Source organism: Hylaeus anthracinus, unplaced genomic scaffold, assembly GCF_026225885.1.
Source record: "Hylaeus anthracinus isolate JK02 unplaced genomic scaffold, UHH_iyHylAnth1.0_haploid 11989, whole genome shotgun sequence".
Taxonomy (NCBI): Eukaryota; Metazoa; Arthropoda; class Insecta; order Hymenoptera; family Colletidae; genus Hylaeus; species Hylaeus anthracinus.
In genome coordinates this window covers 1,007,844-1,026,432 of record NW_026534337.1, presented here as the reverse complement: position 1 = coordinate 1,026,432, position 18,589 = coordinate 1,007,844, and the positions used below count along the sequence as shown (strand labels likewise).

The following is an 18,589-nucleotide window of genomic DNA, read 5'->3' as shown; positions in this document are numbered from 1 at the left end:
GTTTCATGAAGCAAATAATTTGCTGACGAAGCAACAGTATTTTGGTGCTCTCCAAAAATAGGAGCTGCCGCTGTGAAATTCTAGTATTTTATCTGAGTGAAGGATATCTGGTAGTAATTATTAAAATACCACAAGAAGAATCGTGCAAGTGTTACAGGAAATACGATAGTTTGACAGGTATATTGAAATTGGTCAGTTAAAATATACTACGGCCTGACAGAGTGTACACTGGAAGAAATTAAGTGATCTGTATATAATGTTTATATGAAAATTATAATTTCTATTTTTATTTTATGCATTATGTTAAATCGCGATTAAAATATGGTATGTATGTGTTACGGATAATTGAAGCATGAGATGATGCGGTGCGCATAATAAATTTGCTGGTATTTATATTAATTCTTGTATTGAATGAATAAATGTTTATAATTAATAAATTAATATCATATAAAATATATATATTCACTTTCTTTACCCCCTCTCCTTTTCTTTTCCTCTCTTCAATAAAAAAAATAAGGAGTCTGTGAATATAAATCACAAAACTAAAAAATTTATTTTTTCATATTATTTCATATGGATTATTTTAGACTATATATATTAAAAATATTATAGATATACAGTGGACGAATTTTAGATTTTAACTTTATCAGATGAAAATAGGCGTATTTTCGTTTGCATTTCCTGAAAGTAGGCATATTTCAGGATGTACGATTTAAATTTTATTTGCGACTTCGGGAAATTGACAGCGTTATGTGAACAAGACTCTCGGTTGGAAAAAAGTATTCAAATTACTTTACGTCAATGAGTTCAGATCCAAGTCTGTTATAAGTGTGGGACATCAGATAAAGAATAAAGGATACACCTTCATTACAATATTTTGATTATACAATCAAAATAAATTTCATATTGAATGAATAATAATTTGCCTGAATAACTGTTTAATTGAATAAACGTTGCGAATAAATCCTTATATAAAGTTTGTATTCATCATCTGTTAATCTATTCATCATCATCATCGAATAAACTTCTGTCCATCTCTACCTATAAAACTATAAATTTCAGTAAAATCCTGCATAATAAATCATTTCAATCAATTCTATTGAACTCATACATAGTTTTTTTTATTTTTATTAAGCAAGTTTTATTGATACTAAAAAAGTTTAATATTTCACAATTTAAAAATTTCACAATTGTCATGTGCAACATCTTTTTTATTCCAACAATTATCTGCATTTCAGTCTGGTACAAATAAATGGTCCAAATTCAATTCTGTATTAAATTTCACTAAATTTAAGAAGCATTCATATTTTAAGAAACATTCATAGCAAAGAACTGCAAGTTCTCATAAATCCACAGTGTGATCATGCGTTTTCCCAACAACCAGTTAAGGTGGCAATGATCTAAAGTGCCACGTAGAGTGTTTCTTCTAGAAGAAGGTACATAAGCAGACCATCCAAAGTCTGCCATTTTTAATTGACCTTTTATTTTACCAAGCAATAAATTCTCAGATTTAATCTAATTCTAATGATCGCTGATTGAAACTTTTATCCTCTGCTGATTCAAGCACTGATTCTAGGCAATAGAGGGATCATTTTGGAATATACAGTCTAAAGTTGAAGTCTATCGGTTCAATAGTTCTTTTGAAATCGTGTCAACGAACTTCAAAGGTACGGTTACCAGAAAAACGTGTTTAAAGTTGCAAGTCTAGAAGAAAGGAACCATGGAACCTCTCGAAAACAGACTTATACGTTGAGCCCTATAACTTCGGCAATGTCATGAATTTTGTTTTGCACAACTTAATTGTGCACAACTTAATTATGCACAACTTTTTTTTTAAATGATTTTATTTATGGTCATATCAACGTCAAAGTTATTAACGATCACAATTGGCCTACTACCACCATTAAGTGCTAAACGGTAAGAGTCCTATTACAGTGGTTGCATTTTGGTGTTTCCGTTTTTGTTATTAAATATTTTTATGTCAAGTTAGTGTGTCTGATCCTTGATCTTGATAATATAGTTTATAGCTTCGTTTGTTAGAGGTAATTAAATAGTTTCTTTTATTGATTTACTTATTTGATGCAGTTTCGTTAGAATCGTACCGGTCTATTGGTGGTTCCATTTTTCTTCAGCAATCATTTTTCATAAAACGTGGTATGGGTAATTTTGTGTATGATTGTCCAAAGGTGCAAGCATTGCATGCCGTTGCTTTGTATACCGTTTCATTACAAACAATGTCAGTTTCAATATTTTTTTGAATACATACGCTTGTTAATTCAATTCTTACATCTTGGATAATTTTAGATGATGTATCGAGGTCTACTATTGCTAATAGTACAGATTTTGGATCGGAAAATAGTACAAACGGATTATTTTTATGTAAAATGTTGTTTTTACGTATCTTATGACCTGTAAAATTACATAGGTTTCACATGTGAAGATTCTTATTCCTGTGGATAGTGAAAAGTGATCTTCTTTGCTCGATAATAAATCATTTGTTCACACTTAACGCTTTCATGCGCATTCCAACCATATGACTACTTGTATAGACTTAGGTATTGAACTAAATATCATTGTCATCAATATTCTCTAATACATATGTAAATACATATTGAAATTTATCTCAAAGTTTTAAAAATGATGCTTATAAACAGTATATAAATAATATACACATATATAATTACTTACGTAATACTTATAAAATGTAAAATAGTAAACATTAACACAAATATATAAACTATATATTATATTGTACATGATATACACTCGTACAAAAAAAATAGGGAACACTTTATAAACCCTAAAAATTAGGTTATATTCCAATAGCTGTAAGCCGGTGAAAAATCATCGTAAAAATAAAATTAAAAAAGCGTTTTAATGAAGCGCTTGAAGTTTCAACCTTAATGTGCTATTATGCGATTTCTAAATTTCTAAGTTTATTTGTTTTATGTTTTAAAAAGTAACACGTCATTTTGTTCCTTAAAATTACGTATTTTTAACAACTCAAAAGTCAATGAAAAAATTTTATTTCGAAAAGTTCAACTCAAATTGTGTAAACTACAATATGTTACCTATAAAATGCCTTTTTAGAAATTGTCCTATGATCTTTTTTGACTGATTTGCACGATTTTGAAAGTTAACCCTTTTATTCTCTAAAGGTGACGTTTACCGCCGACATTAGCGTTATCCAATGTGCACCACGTGAAGGTTGTCGTGTAATGTCCTCTTTCTTGATATCTTGCATAAGCTCTACTCACTAAACGGACACATTAACACGTTGCGCTATATAATACATAGAAAAACCTTTTTCAGCAAATGCAATTATCCGTGCAACTTCTACTTTCGACAAATGTCTGCGCGGCATTTTTAAAATTTTGTTTTGTTTGCTACACTGCAAGAATCACTTCCGCTAAAGTTTGGCGCGTAATTTGAATCAATTGAGAGGAGTGATTCTTGCACATTGGATAACGCTAATGTCGGCGGTAAACATCACCTTTAGAGAATAAAAGGGTTAACTTTCAAAATCGTGCAAATCAGTCAAAAAAAATCGTAGAAAGGGTTTTAAAAAAGCATTTTATAGGTAATATGTTGTAGCTTATACAATTTAAGTTGAACTTTTCGAAATAAAATTTTTTCATTGACTTTTGAGTTGTTAAAAATACGTAATTTTAAGGAACAAAATGACGTGTTACTTTTTAAAACATAAAACAAATAAACAATAGAAATTTAGAAATCGCATAATAGCACATTAAGGTTGAAACTTCAAGCGCTTCATTAAAACGCTTTTTTAATTTTATTTTTACGATGATTTTTCACCGGCTTACAGCTATTGGAATATAGCCTAATTTTTAGGGTTTATAAAGTGTTCCCTATTTTTTTTTTTGTACGAGTGTATATAAAATAAAATATATAAAGATCTATCATCTATAAGTATTGCTTATAGAACACAGAAAGAAGTGGATATAGTAGAAAGTTCTCTCCTAAGCTGTAGACTATTTTTAAATAGACAAGTGGTTAAAATGTTAAAAAACAATCCTAAATCCTCGATTGGATAATATTTTATTAATTTTCCACGTGCAATTAAAAATATTATACATCCAGTGATTCAAATTCAATAATTTTCCCCTACATTTCTCTATCGACGATTGCAACGCGCTTTCCATCTTCAGAATTCTCGACAGTGGAGTGTTTCGCTTATAAAAAACAAGGATTGCAAACGGTACATGTAACACGTTCGCAACGTGTCCCGGTCCGATGGTTTTACTACGAAACGAGGGGAAAACAGCAATTGGAAGTAAAGTTTTCAGCGCGTAACTCTCAACGAGATTGCGAGGAACGTAGCGAGGAAAAATTCTCGAGCTCCAATCGTCAAGAGAATCCGCTCGCTGCTCTTGATCTTTCATGGCCTTTCTCTATCTTCTTGTCTCTCTTTCTATACCATTGGGTTTCGCTTCCTCTCGCAGAGAAAGTATGCGCGGAGACATTCGCGGAGTCGCATACCGACGATTTTAAGGATGCCTTGAAGCACTCGGTTATGGGAGTCACGGCTCGTCGACTAAAGGAGGTACTAATGATAATTTTAACGAGCGAACACTGGCAAATATCGATCGTACCCCCTAATCTTCCTCATTGCCTATTTTTAATTCGAAAAATTAATACAGAACTGTTACAATGTATTGTGAGGAGCAAAATTGTACCAATGAAAGTATTTCTCTGGAAAATGATAATTTATATACATATTTTGTGGTATGATATACAGACTGGACCAAGTAAGTGCAAGAACCTATAACTTCGTTATTATTATATTTAAAGAATAATGTCAAAAGAAAAAGATGAATGGCTCAAAGTGCACTATGTTCATAGGACTATGTTTCTTTTTATTAGTGCCATCGTGCATGTACAAAGATGAATAGTTCAAAGTGCACCATGCTCGTAGGACCATGTTTTATCCAGGCCCACTAACGTCCATCAGAATAAAATCTATTAATTTTAGATGTAATGTTACTTTGCTTGCTATGTGTTCTTTTATCCCCATAATCACTGTATTTTGTTTAACAGAAAGATAAATCAGTCGTGTTAACGGGAACTATTTTTTTTGTTTCAGATACACCCTAGGACTGCTGTCTACCGCAGTTCTTGTGACATTAGCCATCACGACAGTCCATCAGTTTGATATTTCAGGTAAGCGGAGCTTGTTATTTAATATTTAAGTCTTTAAGTCAAAGTAGAGACATATACTTGCTATTATTTTGTGATCTTCTTGAATCATTCTAACGACATTGAATGTTGACTTTTTGTTTTCATAAAGCTAGGACATTAATGAATGAAAAAACTAAGCAACCGAACATTTTCATTTGTATATTTGCAGAAAATATGTACACAGCCAGTGTACAATACACACAGCCAGATAAAGTTTTCAGAAATTTCCTAGATCTTATCATTAGATTATTTCTTATTACTATAAAATAATAATCATGGCAAAATGCAGGAATATTAATTTATACTCGAAATATATTTATACTCAAACAGCCCTATTCAATTATAAAAATCTGACTCTAGTTTTGTAGTAATGATGTATAAATTTCTTGGATATTGATATCTTCAAATTATTTTGGCGAATAAAATAATTAGTGATTCAAAGGATTAACTAATTGTTATATATACACTCTCGAATGAAAATACATGTATGTATTATAGTAAACTTTGATGGAAAAAATGGAGTTAAGAATTCTTACAATGATTGGGGTTGGTACAATAATAAAAATAACAAACCTAATATGAAAGAGTCCCACTTACACAGTACAGTGAATATATTATACAAAGGGTTTTCCAAAAGGAGCTTTAGGATATTCTTTAGAAGTAAATACAAATGGTATAGAATACATCTGATTGTAAAATGTGTTCGGATATACTATTGATACTATATTATTACCACTGAGGGGGTGTCTTTATAAAATATTTATCATTTATTGACTACTTAGAAAAGAAGCTACAAAGAAATAATAATTGACAAAAGTGATTAAACGATATACAAAAAATGATCGCAGACACCAGCTTTTCTAGTAAAAATGAAAACTGTATGACAAACTGTAAGCCACAAAGTTAGAAAATGTTACACACATTGAAACTCGTATTGAATACCAAAACTATAAAGTTCGTTTTACTAATACTTAATAAATTATTCATAAATCACTTCACATATTGATTCATATGCTCACTACCTAAATTTGGACATTTTGAACACGACATAAAAGCCAAGGTTTGCCAAAACCTCTCGAGAAACTAAGCTTATCATATTATAATATTGTTATTAAAGTATATGCATACATCGATGACCTACAAGAAACATGTCGTATATGTCCACTTTGTGTTAAATTTACTTTTTTATGTGCTCTTTTCTACTTCTTTGTGTCATATAAATATTACGTCTTCATTTTCAAAATTATTTATAGAATTTTTAAGTATCAATGTAAATCTGTTTTCTCTCAAAAAGGCTATAAGTAGATATGCAATATATTTGTACTACAAATCATTGACATATTGTTGTTAAATATGCAAACTTCAACTTTAACAATCGTAGTGAAATATGACTTTACAATGTCAATACAGTCTCTAGTAATCCACTGAAATAAACTTTCTAAATCTAAGTAATGTTTTCGTCGTTGTAATACAATTTTATTTTATACATAATACAATATTATCTTTTGAAGCCTTCCGAACAAAGGTCACTCGGATAAAAGCAACTTATATGTATAATACAATTTTGTAACATTCATTTTTTCAAAAGTATATTCCCACAGGGAGTCGCACAGAAATAAGGAATATTCATGAATTTCAAAAGTACCTGTTTCAAAATTAATATTTGCATATTTTAGTACTATGTAGTTTAATCCTTGATATTTATACTGCATGATTGATGCTTGAGTTCAAGGAATTCTTCTAAAAAGTGTGTTGCGAACACGCAATACTCTTGCCAAAATTTTAAAGTCTGTCTTCTTAATGGCCATGCAAATTGTTATGCAATGGACAACACGTGACTGTCGGTGTTACAGATTTAAGCAGATCCAGTGGAAACAATAGTGAGATTCTTCTCACGCTGCCATAAAAATCGCCACGGTTGTTGTTAGTTATGGCGTTAGACATGGTTACGTCACAAAATCGACTCACAATCAGAGACAATTTTCTCGTTAGTGTTAAGGAACTCATTAGCTTAATCACCCTTTATTCATTCAGCGTGATTCTGCACCTCCTCCATATTTTGGGGGAAAACAACACTCTATATTATTCTTTAAATTAACTGTATTGTTTTCGATAGACAAATATCCTCCTTGTTAAATTAAATATATATATATATATATATATATATATATATATATATATATATATTATAATCAAGATATCACAAAAATATAAATTAAGGCATAATCTATTGGAAGCTTGTTTAAGAATTTTTGTAAAAATTTAAATTGTAAATTTAGTTAGTTTTTATTGCGAGTTGAACTTTATAAATTTTAAACTTTTTATTATGCAAATTTCTATTCGTGTCTGTAATATGTGAATTGCAAGATTTTTATTGGATTTTCTTAATTTTTAATTGAATTGCGTCCCTTTTTAACTTCAATAATTTACGATAAAGTTATGTATTACTTGCAGATTATCTCTACGGGATAGATCATGACTTGCAAGCAAGAGCACGCGCTGGATTTGAAGCAGAAAGGTTTACATACCAAACAAGAGCTAGGTAAGTTTTTTTTCAGAATGTCAAATAAAGGGTTTTTCAAAATGGACTTTAAGATTTGCCTTTTAAATAAAACACAAATTGTATGGAATATTTACAATTTTTTTTAGTTTAAATGAGAGTGCACATAATTATAATGGAACCATAACTATGATTTTGTTATTAAAAAACAACATTTTACAGCCCCTTTTCAAAAACTCTTTATTTCACTGATACGTTGCAAGAACAATTGAATACTCGTTACATTGGTTTTCATATTAATCCTTTGTCACTCGATTCGTAGTAATGGGTCTTTCAAGCGGTTAATGGGATCATTTCTGTTAAAATTATTTCTATTAGAACAAATTAATGAAACTTTCTAAATAATTAACAACTCCTTACAGTTACATATGAATAAACTCTATATGATTAGTTTTACTTATACCGAATATAAATATTATATAATATATGTATATCAATATAAGTATAATTTCAGTGTGCAGTTTGACACAATTCAAAGATGAGTAACGAAATTCGTATAAGTATGTCCCCTATTTGATCTTGTTTGTGTTAAAAAATGCATATGTTTCCTTATATAGAATATAAAGTGGTTGGTATACGACGATATAAATTTTGAGTTCAAGTACACTTTTATCGTACGTACGAATTACATTCCCTGATAAAAACATAAATGTGTTTGAAACGTTAACATATGTTCTAAATATTTGTAGCATCGCGTCACTGTAAATAAATCTACATTGCAAGAGAGAATACTCAATTATTAATGCAATTAATTAGATACTGACAGTTAAAAGTCATTTTGCGATTCAATGTGGCATTTCACTCAAGACAATACGAAAGTTTTAATATAATTATATTCAATGCATTTATGTAGATAAGCCATTTTTGATGTAACGAATATAACGTGCTATAAATAACGGAGGTCGTCTGTTTCATCGAATTTTATAATGAAGTCAGTTCCACTTGAGTTAACGTAACTTCTCAATAAAACTATGGTTCACTCGTACTACTATACATTGCGAAACCAAACATTTTGTTTCACTTTCTACTGATACTATTTATGCAGTGTTTTAGAAAATACATTTTATTATTCTCCTTGGTAGAAATCAATGCAAGGAAACAGTAATATAAATAACAACTATGCATTAATACGTCTCTTCATAATATTTGGTATTGCAGGCAACATATGTATCAGACTCTTAATTATAATTACAATGAAATTAATTAATTATTGTATTACAACATAATACCCTTTCACATGTATATATGTGAAGCTTCCAAATAGATCTTTTCTTTCATCGTAATATTTTCTTCGATAATTAAATTATAACTGACTATATGTTGTCACATATCATCATCTTTATTAGGGTAATGTGTTATGAAACCGTGGCTAAATTGACAGAGAAACTAACATTATTCAGATGTGGTTAAGTTATTACACAAAATTAACAACATTGTGTTTAAAAAACATGCTGCAATACTATGAAACGTAAATGATAAGTCGAAAGGATACATTCTTAAAACATTCTAATTGTATCATTAAGAAATTAATAATTAAATAAATTTTTTCTTTGCCTACCTTTTTATCTTAATTAAATTTTCTATATTATTTTGAATTTGTCTTAGATTCATATGAAACTTTAGACACGTACTAAACTTATTTACTCTGAAGTTTGATTATATTTTGAGTGATTGTATTTGTTATAAATGAGTGATTATATTTTGTTAGTTAGATAAGTTCTTCGTACAGCTGTGCAAGATTTTGCAAATTAAATTCCTAATATTTGTACCTAGATTCTGAAGTTGCGTGTAAGTAAGACAGAGTTGAAATGTAGTATATATTGCTTGTGATATACTGAGAGTTTTTTATTATTATTCGTTATTCATTATCCTCATAATTACAAAGTATTTATCAGTCAAAGATTAACCGAGTAGAAAAGTATCAAAGTTGAACAACATATAATATTTAAGGTTCGAAACAAAAATATTTATGTAGAAATTTCTTCTAGTCGGTTGCAATGTATTAGTGTAAAACAATAATTTATTTTTATAAAACCTCAAATCATAATTGAAACATTTATTCGGTGTTGCAAGTGCGAAACAAACATATTAAAAATGTATTTCTCATTATAAATTTCAAGTAACCAACGATAAAAGTAAAATGTAGAATGAGAATTCTTCATGGTGGTTTAGAAGAGTTAACTCCAAATTGTTTTCAGTAGTAGATCTTTTAGGGAAGGAAACTCGAAATATACTTTGTAGACTGTTTAATTCTTTATTTATATCTATTAATTAATATTGTATCTATTAATTAATAAATTATATTAATATCTTCTTTAATTCCGTACATTAATCGAGTTTCGAAAAATCCTCTCGCAGGATATTTAAAAATATTTAAAAATTCTAAAAGTACAATTTTTTTACATCAGTTTTTCGAGCCGGTTTAACTAGAACACCCCCTTGATGGAAACAAGCGCCTCTTTCCAACGCGTTCGCTTACACTACGGTTTCTCAACAGGCGTCACGAGATTCGCATACCTTCTGCCAGTCCCGGCGTCCTTCCTGCTCCATATTCTTTCTTTTTCTCGCCAACTCGTCGGGAACTTTTACTTTCATGGTCGAGAAAAGGTGCCGGCGGCGGCGCGTCCTTCCGTAGCGGCATTTCAGCCACGAGGAAGGTTTCTCGTCCGACCATTACCGGTGCTATCCCCTTTCCTCAGCCTCGAGAAGGTTGCTGGTCGTATCCACGCGTGCTGTCTGGGCCCTACCACAGGCTGCATAACCATAATCGACGCGCCATGACCCGACCGCTTGGACAGTCTCCGAACGAACGGCCACGGCTCGGTGACTGTTACTATCGCCATCGTGAAACGCCCGGAGGCTTCCTTCCTGTTGGCCGGCGAAGCATTCCAAGACGGACTCATCGTTCCTTGCCTCGGTGCTCTTGAACGGCGTCTTTTTTCCACGATAGAAAGTCGCCACGGTCGTTCTAATTGCGATGGGCAGGGTCACTTTTTCTGCGATTCATTTCAATTTCTAAGCAGTCTGTCCGATAGACAAGAGTCAACTCAATTTATGATACTCTGATGCCTACGACCTTTCAAGGTGTTCAGTACAGACTTCTACGTTTTGTTGATTATGTTTTTGATTAAGATATTTTACTCTTCCTACTTCCGAGGTTTCTGGGTGTAAATTGGGTCATTTAGAGAAGATTCTCCTGACAAAAATTTTGGCTAAATTTTGTCTAATAAAATAATTTTTTGGAAAAAAAATTTAACCGACTTCAAAAAAGGTACAGTGAAAATGAAATAATTTCTAGTTAATGTATATAAACACGCACTAGCTCTAGATAAAAGTATGGGAAAATACAGTGAGAAGTATGAAATAATTTCTATTTGAACTCCATTATTATGCACCATCGTTTGATGAATTTGGTTAAATTATTAAATACATCATATTAAATGCAATGCACCTACTTCGGAGGCGGCGCAGATGGAAAAAATTTTCAATTCCGGTCTGGGTTAGCTTTTGTAGTGGCGGCAATATTGAATGCTGTCAATGTATACATGTTTATTGTCTATGTGGAATTGATAGTTAATGTATATAATATGTACACGGAAATATAGTGTAAGTAGATTTGGGCCTTTTTGGGAGGGGAGGTGCGGCATTATTGATTACTGCTAATGTATAAACTCTCCCCATGGAAATATTGTCTGAATAAGTTTGGGATAGTATTTGGTGGGGGCGGCGATATAGAATAGTGTTAATGAATATGATGTCTAAAGCGGATATAGTAATAGCAATAATTAAAGGCCATATTTTTTGTTTCTCCGACAGAGAGTTAAACCAAGTTTGGCAATTTTCAATATACTTAATTTTAAATTTTGCGCCGACTCCGAAACAGGTGCATTGCATTTAATATGATGTATTTAATAATTTAACCAAATTCACCAAACGATGGTGAATAATAATGGAGTTCAAATAGAAATTATTTCATACTTTTCACTGTACCATCTTTGAAGTAGGTGAAATCTTTTTTCCAAAAACTTATTTTATTTCACTCTTTTAAGTGGCAATCTATAACCAATAGGTTTATAACAATAGTTGCTATAACAATAGTTATGAGCAATATACAGGGTGATTTGAAACAATTTTTCCTTGGCGTCTATGCTGCCGCATACAATGTGGTGATATAAAGTGGTAAAAAATAAGACAAGGACAAATGTTTTATTATGGGATCGAATGACAAATGCTCTTCCAGATGCAAGAAGTTTCAATCTGATTGGTCCATCCGTCTCGGAGTAAGAAGCAAGACAAAATTTTTCTGTTTTTAAGAAAAAAAACGGGTAAAAAATGACAAATCACAAAATGTTTCTTTTACGCGACCAACTGGAAGAAATATTCGACAAGATGCAAGAGGTTTCACTCCGATTCAACAAGCCATCTCGACGTAATCAGCAAGCATACCTAAAAATCATGGTTTTTGTGTAAAAAAACGGGTAAAAAATGACAAATGGCAAAAAGTCTTGATAGCAGGATCACCAAGGGAACATGTTCTACAAGATGCAACAGGATTCATTCCGATTGGTCAAGCCATCTCGGCGTAATCGGTGAACAGACATAAAAAAAAAAAAAAAAATACATGTCGCATTGAGTAACCTCCTCCTTTTCGACGTCGCTTAAAAACCAATATTGACAAATTTGAAAAATTCCCAAATAAAAAGGTAATCACGTCCTACACAGTAGTATTAGAAATTATTATTTGATTATTATCGTGGGGTATAAAGAGCGTTTAATTCAAAGATTTATTTACTATTATGTGTGTTATTGTTCGCACAAAAAATGTACATCGCTGTCAATATTGGTGTCTGTTAAAACTGGTGTCAATGAATTCTGGTTGGCGAAGATTATGTTACTGAAGCCTGTGATAGTCATTTCCATGGGACCCTCTTTAGTTACCCGAGCACATGTCACACTCCAACGATTACACTGTCCAACAAATTTAAACTTTTTTTAAATTTCACGATATCCACTAGGTGATTCTTATAGGGTTCCTCGTCCTAAATACAAATCTGAAAGTGAAATTGCTCTATCACCTTTAATTTTCGAGAAATTCGAGATTTTGTAAATACGGTCGATTTTGAGAGAAAACGTAGTACTACTGGGAAACTACGAACGCTAGAAAGTTCTATTTAGTCTTAAAAGATAGAGGAGTGTTTTCTGAATATGAAGACATATTCCTTTAGAATTATCTGCTCTTTTGAATGCTTGTAAATGAATATCGAAGTTCAAAAAGTTGCCGACGCGAGTACTTTTCACGAAATACTTTTGTATTTTTATGAAAAGCTGTTCGTCTAGGTCGAATTTACTATGCATTATAGGATTCTGCAAACATTTCTGTAGAGAAAACCACCCGCGGTAAATGTTGGACCGTTTTCTAGTTCGTACAGATCCAGAATATATTAATTTAGAACGCACGAATTCTGTTTGTCGGCGCGCAGGCTTCGCTCGCTTTTATAGGTGAATCAGGGCCGTCGTCATGCGTTCTGCACAATCGTCGCCACGTGCTTGAATAATAACCATTAAATTCTCGTAACTTCGTTAAAATTCGCCCCACATTGACGAATAGAAAACCATTTTAAAGCTTAATGTTTCTAGTTTTCGATACTTTATTCTTTTGTTATTTAAGTTAGTGTTTGGGGGGTAAACTCTGCTCTGAAGAGATATTTTTTAAAGGTAGCAGTTTTCATTAAAAATTAACAACAAAATATACAATTATAGATTGAATTAATTGTTAAATAATTCAATTTAGATTTAAATAAAGTTTGCTCAATACCAAATTAGCAAAAGTCGAATAATTGAAGATACAAAAACGAGAAATTAATGATTAAAATTTAAACAGTGGACAATTGTCTGCGTTTTGTCGAGTTGCGGTATAAATGAAATATTAAAAATGAAGAATTACTTATCTGGAACAGGTAAATGTAATACAAAAACCGATAGCGCGTGGCACCGATTAGGTGAATCCCATAGCGACGGCCCTGATTGACCGAAACATAGCGAGCAATGGCTGTGCAGCGGCAAAACACCGTTCATGCGTTCCGAGTTGACATTTTGTCAAACCGTATGGATTAGAAACCGTCCCAACATTTACCGCGGGTGGTTTTCTCTTCAGAAATGTTTGCAGAATCCGATAACGGAGTGTAAAATCGACCTAGATGTATAACTCTTCATTAAAATACAAAAGTATTTCGTGAAAAATTCACGCATCATCACCTTTTTGAAATTCCGTGTTCATTTACAGGCATTCAAAGGAGCAGATAATTCTAAAGGAATATGTCTTCATATTCAACACTCCTCTATCTTTTAAGATTAAATAGAACTTTCTAGCGTTCGTAGTTTTCAAGTAGTATTACGTTTTCTCTAAAAATCGACCGTTTTTATAAAATCTCGTATTTCTCGAAAACTAAGGGTGATGGAGCAATTTCACTTTCAGATTCATATTTAGGACGAGGAACCCTATAAGAATCACCTAGTGGATATCGCGGAAAAAAATCGTGTTGGACAGTGTTATCAATCACCAAGTTCATGCTAAATTCAACAGTTATCAGTAGAAGTTGTTCGAACTTGGGCAGGTGAAAGGGCGACTGTGGTATGCGAATAAGAAGAATTTTAAAAAATGTGACTTGTGTTAGAAATAAGGAATAAGAGAAGTGGTGTGTTTGTGATTAGTAGATATGTTTTAAATTATGGATAGACAACAAGAAAAGGCGCTGAGAAATAATCTGGTAATAAGGGGTATGCGGGATGGAGAAGCCAATCTAAAGAGGATAGAAAATTTGCTGCGGAAGAAAAGGTTAACAGCAGAATAGAGTGGGCAAAGGAGGTAGGAAACAGAGAAAGGAAAGTAATTTTGGTAGGAATGGAAAGTTGGAAAGAAAAGAAAGAGGCGATGAAAAATAGGTATAAGCTAAAAGGGAGCCGAATCTTTATTGATAATGATTTATCAATTTAGGAGAGACAAGTGTGAGCAAGAATAGTGGAGTTAGCGAAGAAGAAGAGAAGAAGGAGAAACGGAAAATGGATAAATTGGCGATTAAATGGCGAATTTGATTTGAAATTTCTTCCGTTTTTGGCATTCTGAAATTTTTCTAGAAATGCTTGTACTCGTACGAAGGCTGAGTTAGTACTAATAAGTTTCTGTGGGATTACTGCATGAAAGCGTAACCTCTGCCTAATGTTTGTATTCATTTCTTGTCTTACGATAACTTTGTAACGAAGTGTCCACTTATTTTTGTCTGCTGCTAAATAGCTATCATTTTCGTTAACTACAGCATGTTTACACAAAGATGCAAGTATGAACTTCAATTATTCACTACATAATGTACACACTATAAGGATATATAATTAATAAAACTGAAGTTTATAACAGTTACGATAATTCGATTAAACTTCACCTTTACCTACTTCCAGCAACTGTCCACTTACATATTTTTGTCCCCAACTGTATACAGGGTGGTCCACGCAATTGTTTCAAGTCATAACTCTGTAACCGTGTTAAAATTTTGTCTCTTGATAGACACTAAATTTTAACTTCAGCTCGGATGTTTGGAGTGAATGGAAGAAATTGAGGGCTCGTGCCTCCAGGTACTGTATAGCGAAGTGTTCTGATAGGTGATTAAAGAATTTGGAAACTCTGATATATCTGGTAATCAATGAAATATATTCTGTTAAATTTAGTAACGACGGATATCACGATGATTTCGTCGAGAGTTGAATTTATATATATATATTTTCCGTCAAACTTGACGACGACTAGTATCACAATAAGTTCGCAGAGGATATAAAATATATATACGTATGGTCTACGTCTATACAGATATGAAACTAGAGACACTCGTTCGTTTGATTTATCGCAAATTAACAATATCTTGAAATCAATATTATCTATGGCAACGTGAATAACGGGGTTGGCACGCTTTATCTATCAATGCGAATATGATAGGGCAACGATTGCGAGATATACCTTAGGAAAACCCAAAGTTGGTTGTACAAAGACGTCTGAATGCCTATTCGCATTCACACGAGATTGCACGTGTTTTCTTAAGAGACTGCTACGCTTGAAACCGAATACACACGGTTTGGAGAAGTGGTGAGCGCCTTCAGGATTCACTTCGTGATCAAATGCACGATTGTGGATTTGTCGCAGCACCTTCCCATTCGGCCGATTTCTCGGAGGAGATGTTCCGGTGGAGACGTGCACGAAGCCGAAATCAGGTTGTGACACCTAGGAGTTCACCAAAGAGCACGGGTGTGAGCTATGGGTGTTCTCCGGTGACGGACGCCTGATTTCAACAGTGCGAACCCGACCGTAATTTCCGCGGAATCCTACTGTGACAACTTACCCGAAAACGCTCACCTCTCACCCGTTTCCTTCAGCAAAAGACACAGACTGGCTTTCGTTGCATACCTTCGAGAATTTACTGCTTTTGACTACTACGTGGTCACGCCGGATTGGGCGTCGTTACAAATCACAATGCAGCAGTGCCACGGCTCGGTTTGTGCTCCTGACTCCTCGGTTTGAGGCGCGTATGCAACGAGAGTAAGTTAGGCGGTTTGACTAAGTTACTTGATCGGTTTGATCACTCGATTGAAGGATACCAGTTTTCGCTGAAGGATTTGAACGTGCTGTCGCGGTTGCTTCCAAACGTAGAGTGTCGGTCCTAGTTCTCGCATCGAGCTCCTTCGATCCAGGATCGAGTGGGATCGATACGCACGCATCCTCTTTTGGTAGAGTGCTTCTCCTAATTTCTCGTCCTCGTAGGAGCGGTTCCTGGTTTCAGATAAGGGGTACCCCTTGACTAGCTCATAGTACGCGCGTCGATCTCCCTCGATCGGATATCGAGTGGGGATCGATGCGCACGCGTGTCAGATGCCGCGACTATCCCGAATTCTCCTTTTCGCGAATAAACGGAGGATACAAGTTTTCCATGAGTGGGGATCGCCCCTCAATAGTTTACGTAGTTATATGTAACCAGCTCGGTTACAACTCCGTTATTATTGCATTTACGAAAAAATGCTAAAGAAGAAAGTTAAATGGTTCGAAGAGCACTACATCTGTAGGCCTTAAAATTTTTTTAGATGTAGCAGCGCATGTGCAATTAACAATTACATCATTTCTTTAAATAGAAATGCATATTTTTTTTACACAGATCAATTCTTCTGTCCATTCTACGTAAAAAATGATTAGGGTTGCATGGCAAAAAATTATTACTTCTCGAGATATTTTCAAAAAATGTCTTTATTGAAAAAGATGCTTAAAGTTAAGCAAACAAGTACAGCTCTTTTATCTAATTTTAAGAAAACTTCTAATAGGTGCTATACTAAACACCGACAATCCAGAACTGTTTTGCATGATTATGTATATTCAATAAATAATACAGAAAATGGCAAAAAATATTTTCTTTCTCTATTTCATGGATGCCTCTTCATATCCCAAGAAAGATTATTTGAGAATTATTAATAATTTTCCAAAAAAAATTCATGAAAATCTTTTATTTTTAAAGCTGTTACATTGGAATCTCCTTAAACGAGTGTTAAGTCGAAAGCACAGAAAAAAAATTAAAAGTGATGATACTCCTTAAATAAGGCTATTTAGATAAATGTCTAAGAGGAAATTTTTGTTGGAACACCCTATATATATATTTATAATTAAGTTACAATAGACGAAATTACTTATTCCACTTTGTGTTGTGGTACTCATAATTATAAAAAATTACATTATTGGTGAAAGTTTATTTTCTTTTGTACATTTGTTTAGTAGATGTGGTTAACTAGAGAAATTATGCTCAGGTTTTGAAATAGTTAAATGTGAATTTATTAGATTATTTATTAGGTTATTAATTAGATATATGTAAGTACACGTTCTTGCACGATATTTTGTTTAACTAAATCTGATAGATAAATGCAAATAGGAATAAGTATAAGAACTTTATAGTATTCATAAAAGAAAAATTATTGGAGTGGAGTAATAATGAATTTTTATATTAAAAATTAGTTAATGTCCATAGAATGTTTACAATTCACATGAATATTTTCATTTTTATTTCAACACAAAAGATTTATGAAAGAAAATGTTGAATTCGGTAACGGAGATCATAAAAAAAAAAAACTTCCTATCGTTGTTAATATAAGAAGCAATATATATTATAAATATATACAGACCAGAGTTTAAGAAAAGACTGAAAAGTATTTTAAGTATGTGTTTAAACAATGGCCAAGTTTCAATTACTTGTCTTTTTCATTCATAGGGAGAATATAATATACGTTTGCCGATTATTTTTCCTACTATTGGTTAAAATTGAAATGAAGAAACTGCAAATAAAACTTGCTATTCTTCGTTTGCAAAGACTTGTAGTTCCTCTAATTGATACAACGTCCAGAGTTTGATACAGCCTCGGATATTGTTTCCGTAGTGCAATTTATACGTACAACACACAACACGCTATCTCTTACTGTGCGAACACAATTTGATTTACTGACGTGCACATGCATTGTCGACAACTTCTTATTGTCAGAGATTTTACAATACGCACATAACTCACACGTGAATTATACTTCCTCGTTGCTGATTCATTGTAAGGATATATGGAAAAAAAACTGTGAACACTCCTTTTTATTGGATTTATTTCCCTGTGAACCGTTTAACTCGGTGGAATCGTAAAGTTTTTACAAGATGCATATTATCCGTCATTTACTTGCACTATAAAAAAAGTGTACAACGAGACATTGACTCGAGTATACTGTCAATTCATTCTTTGCTATGCAAATAACTTACATATAAATGTTTTA

At 32.7% G+C, this 18,589-nt stretch overlaps 1 protein-coding gene across 1 annotated transcript in view; it reads left to right on the top strand.

The window, feature by feature from the left end:
• Positions 1 to 18,589, top strand: part of LOC128887698 (uncharacterized) — a 65,544-nt gene that overhangs the window by 6,989 nt on the left and 39,966 nt on the right. The window contains exons 2-3 of the mRNA XM_054143897.1: positions 5,105 to 5,181; positions 7,654 to 7,741. Coding sequence (XP_053999872.1) covers positions 5,105 to 5,181; positions 7,654 to 7,741 — 165 coding nt within the window. The remainder of the gene's footprint in view (positions 1 to 5,104; positions 5,182 to 7,653; positions 7,742 to 18,589) is intronic.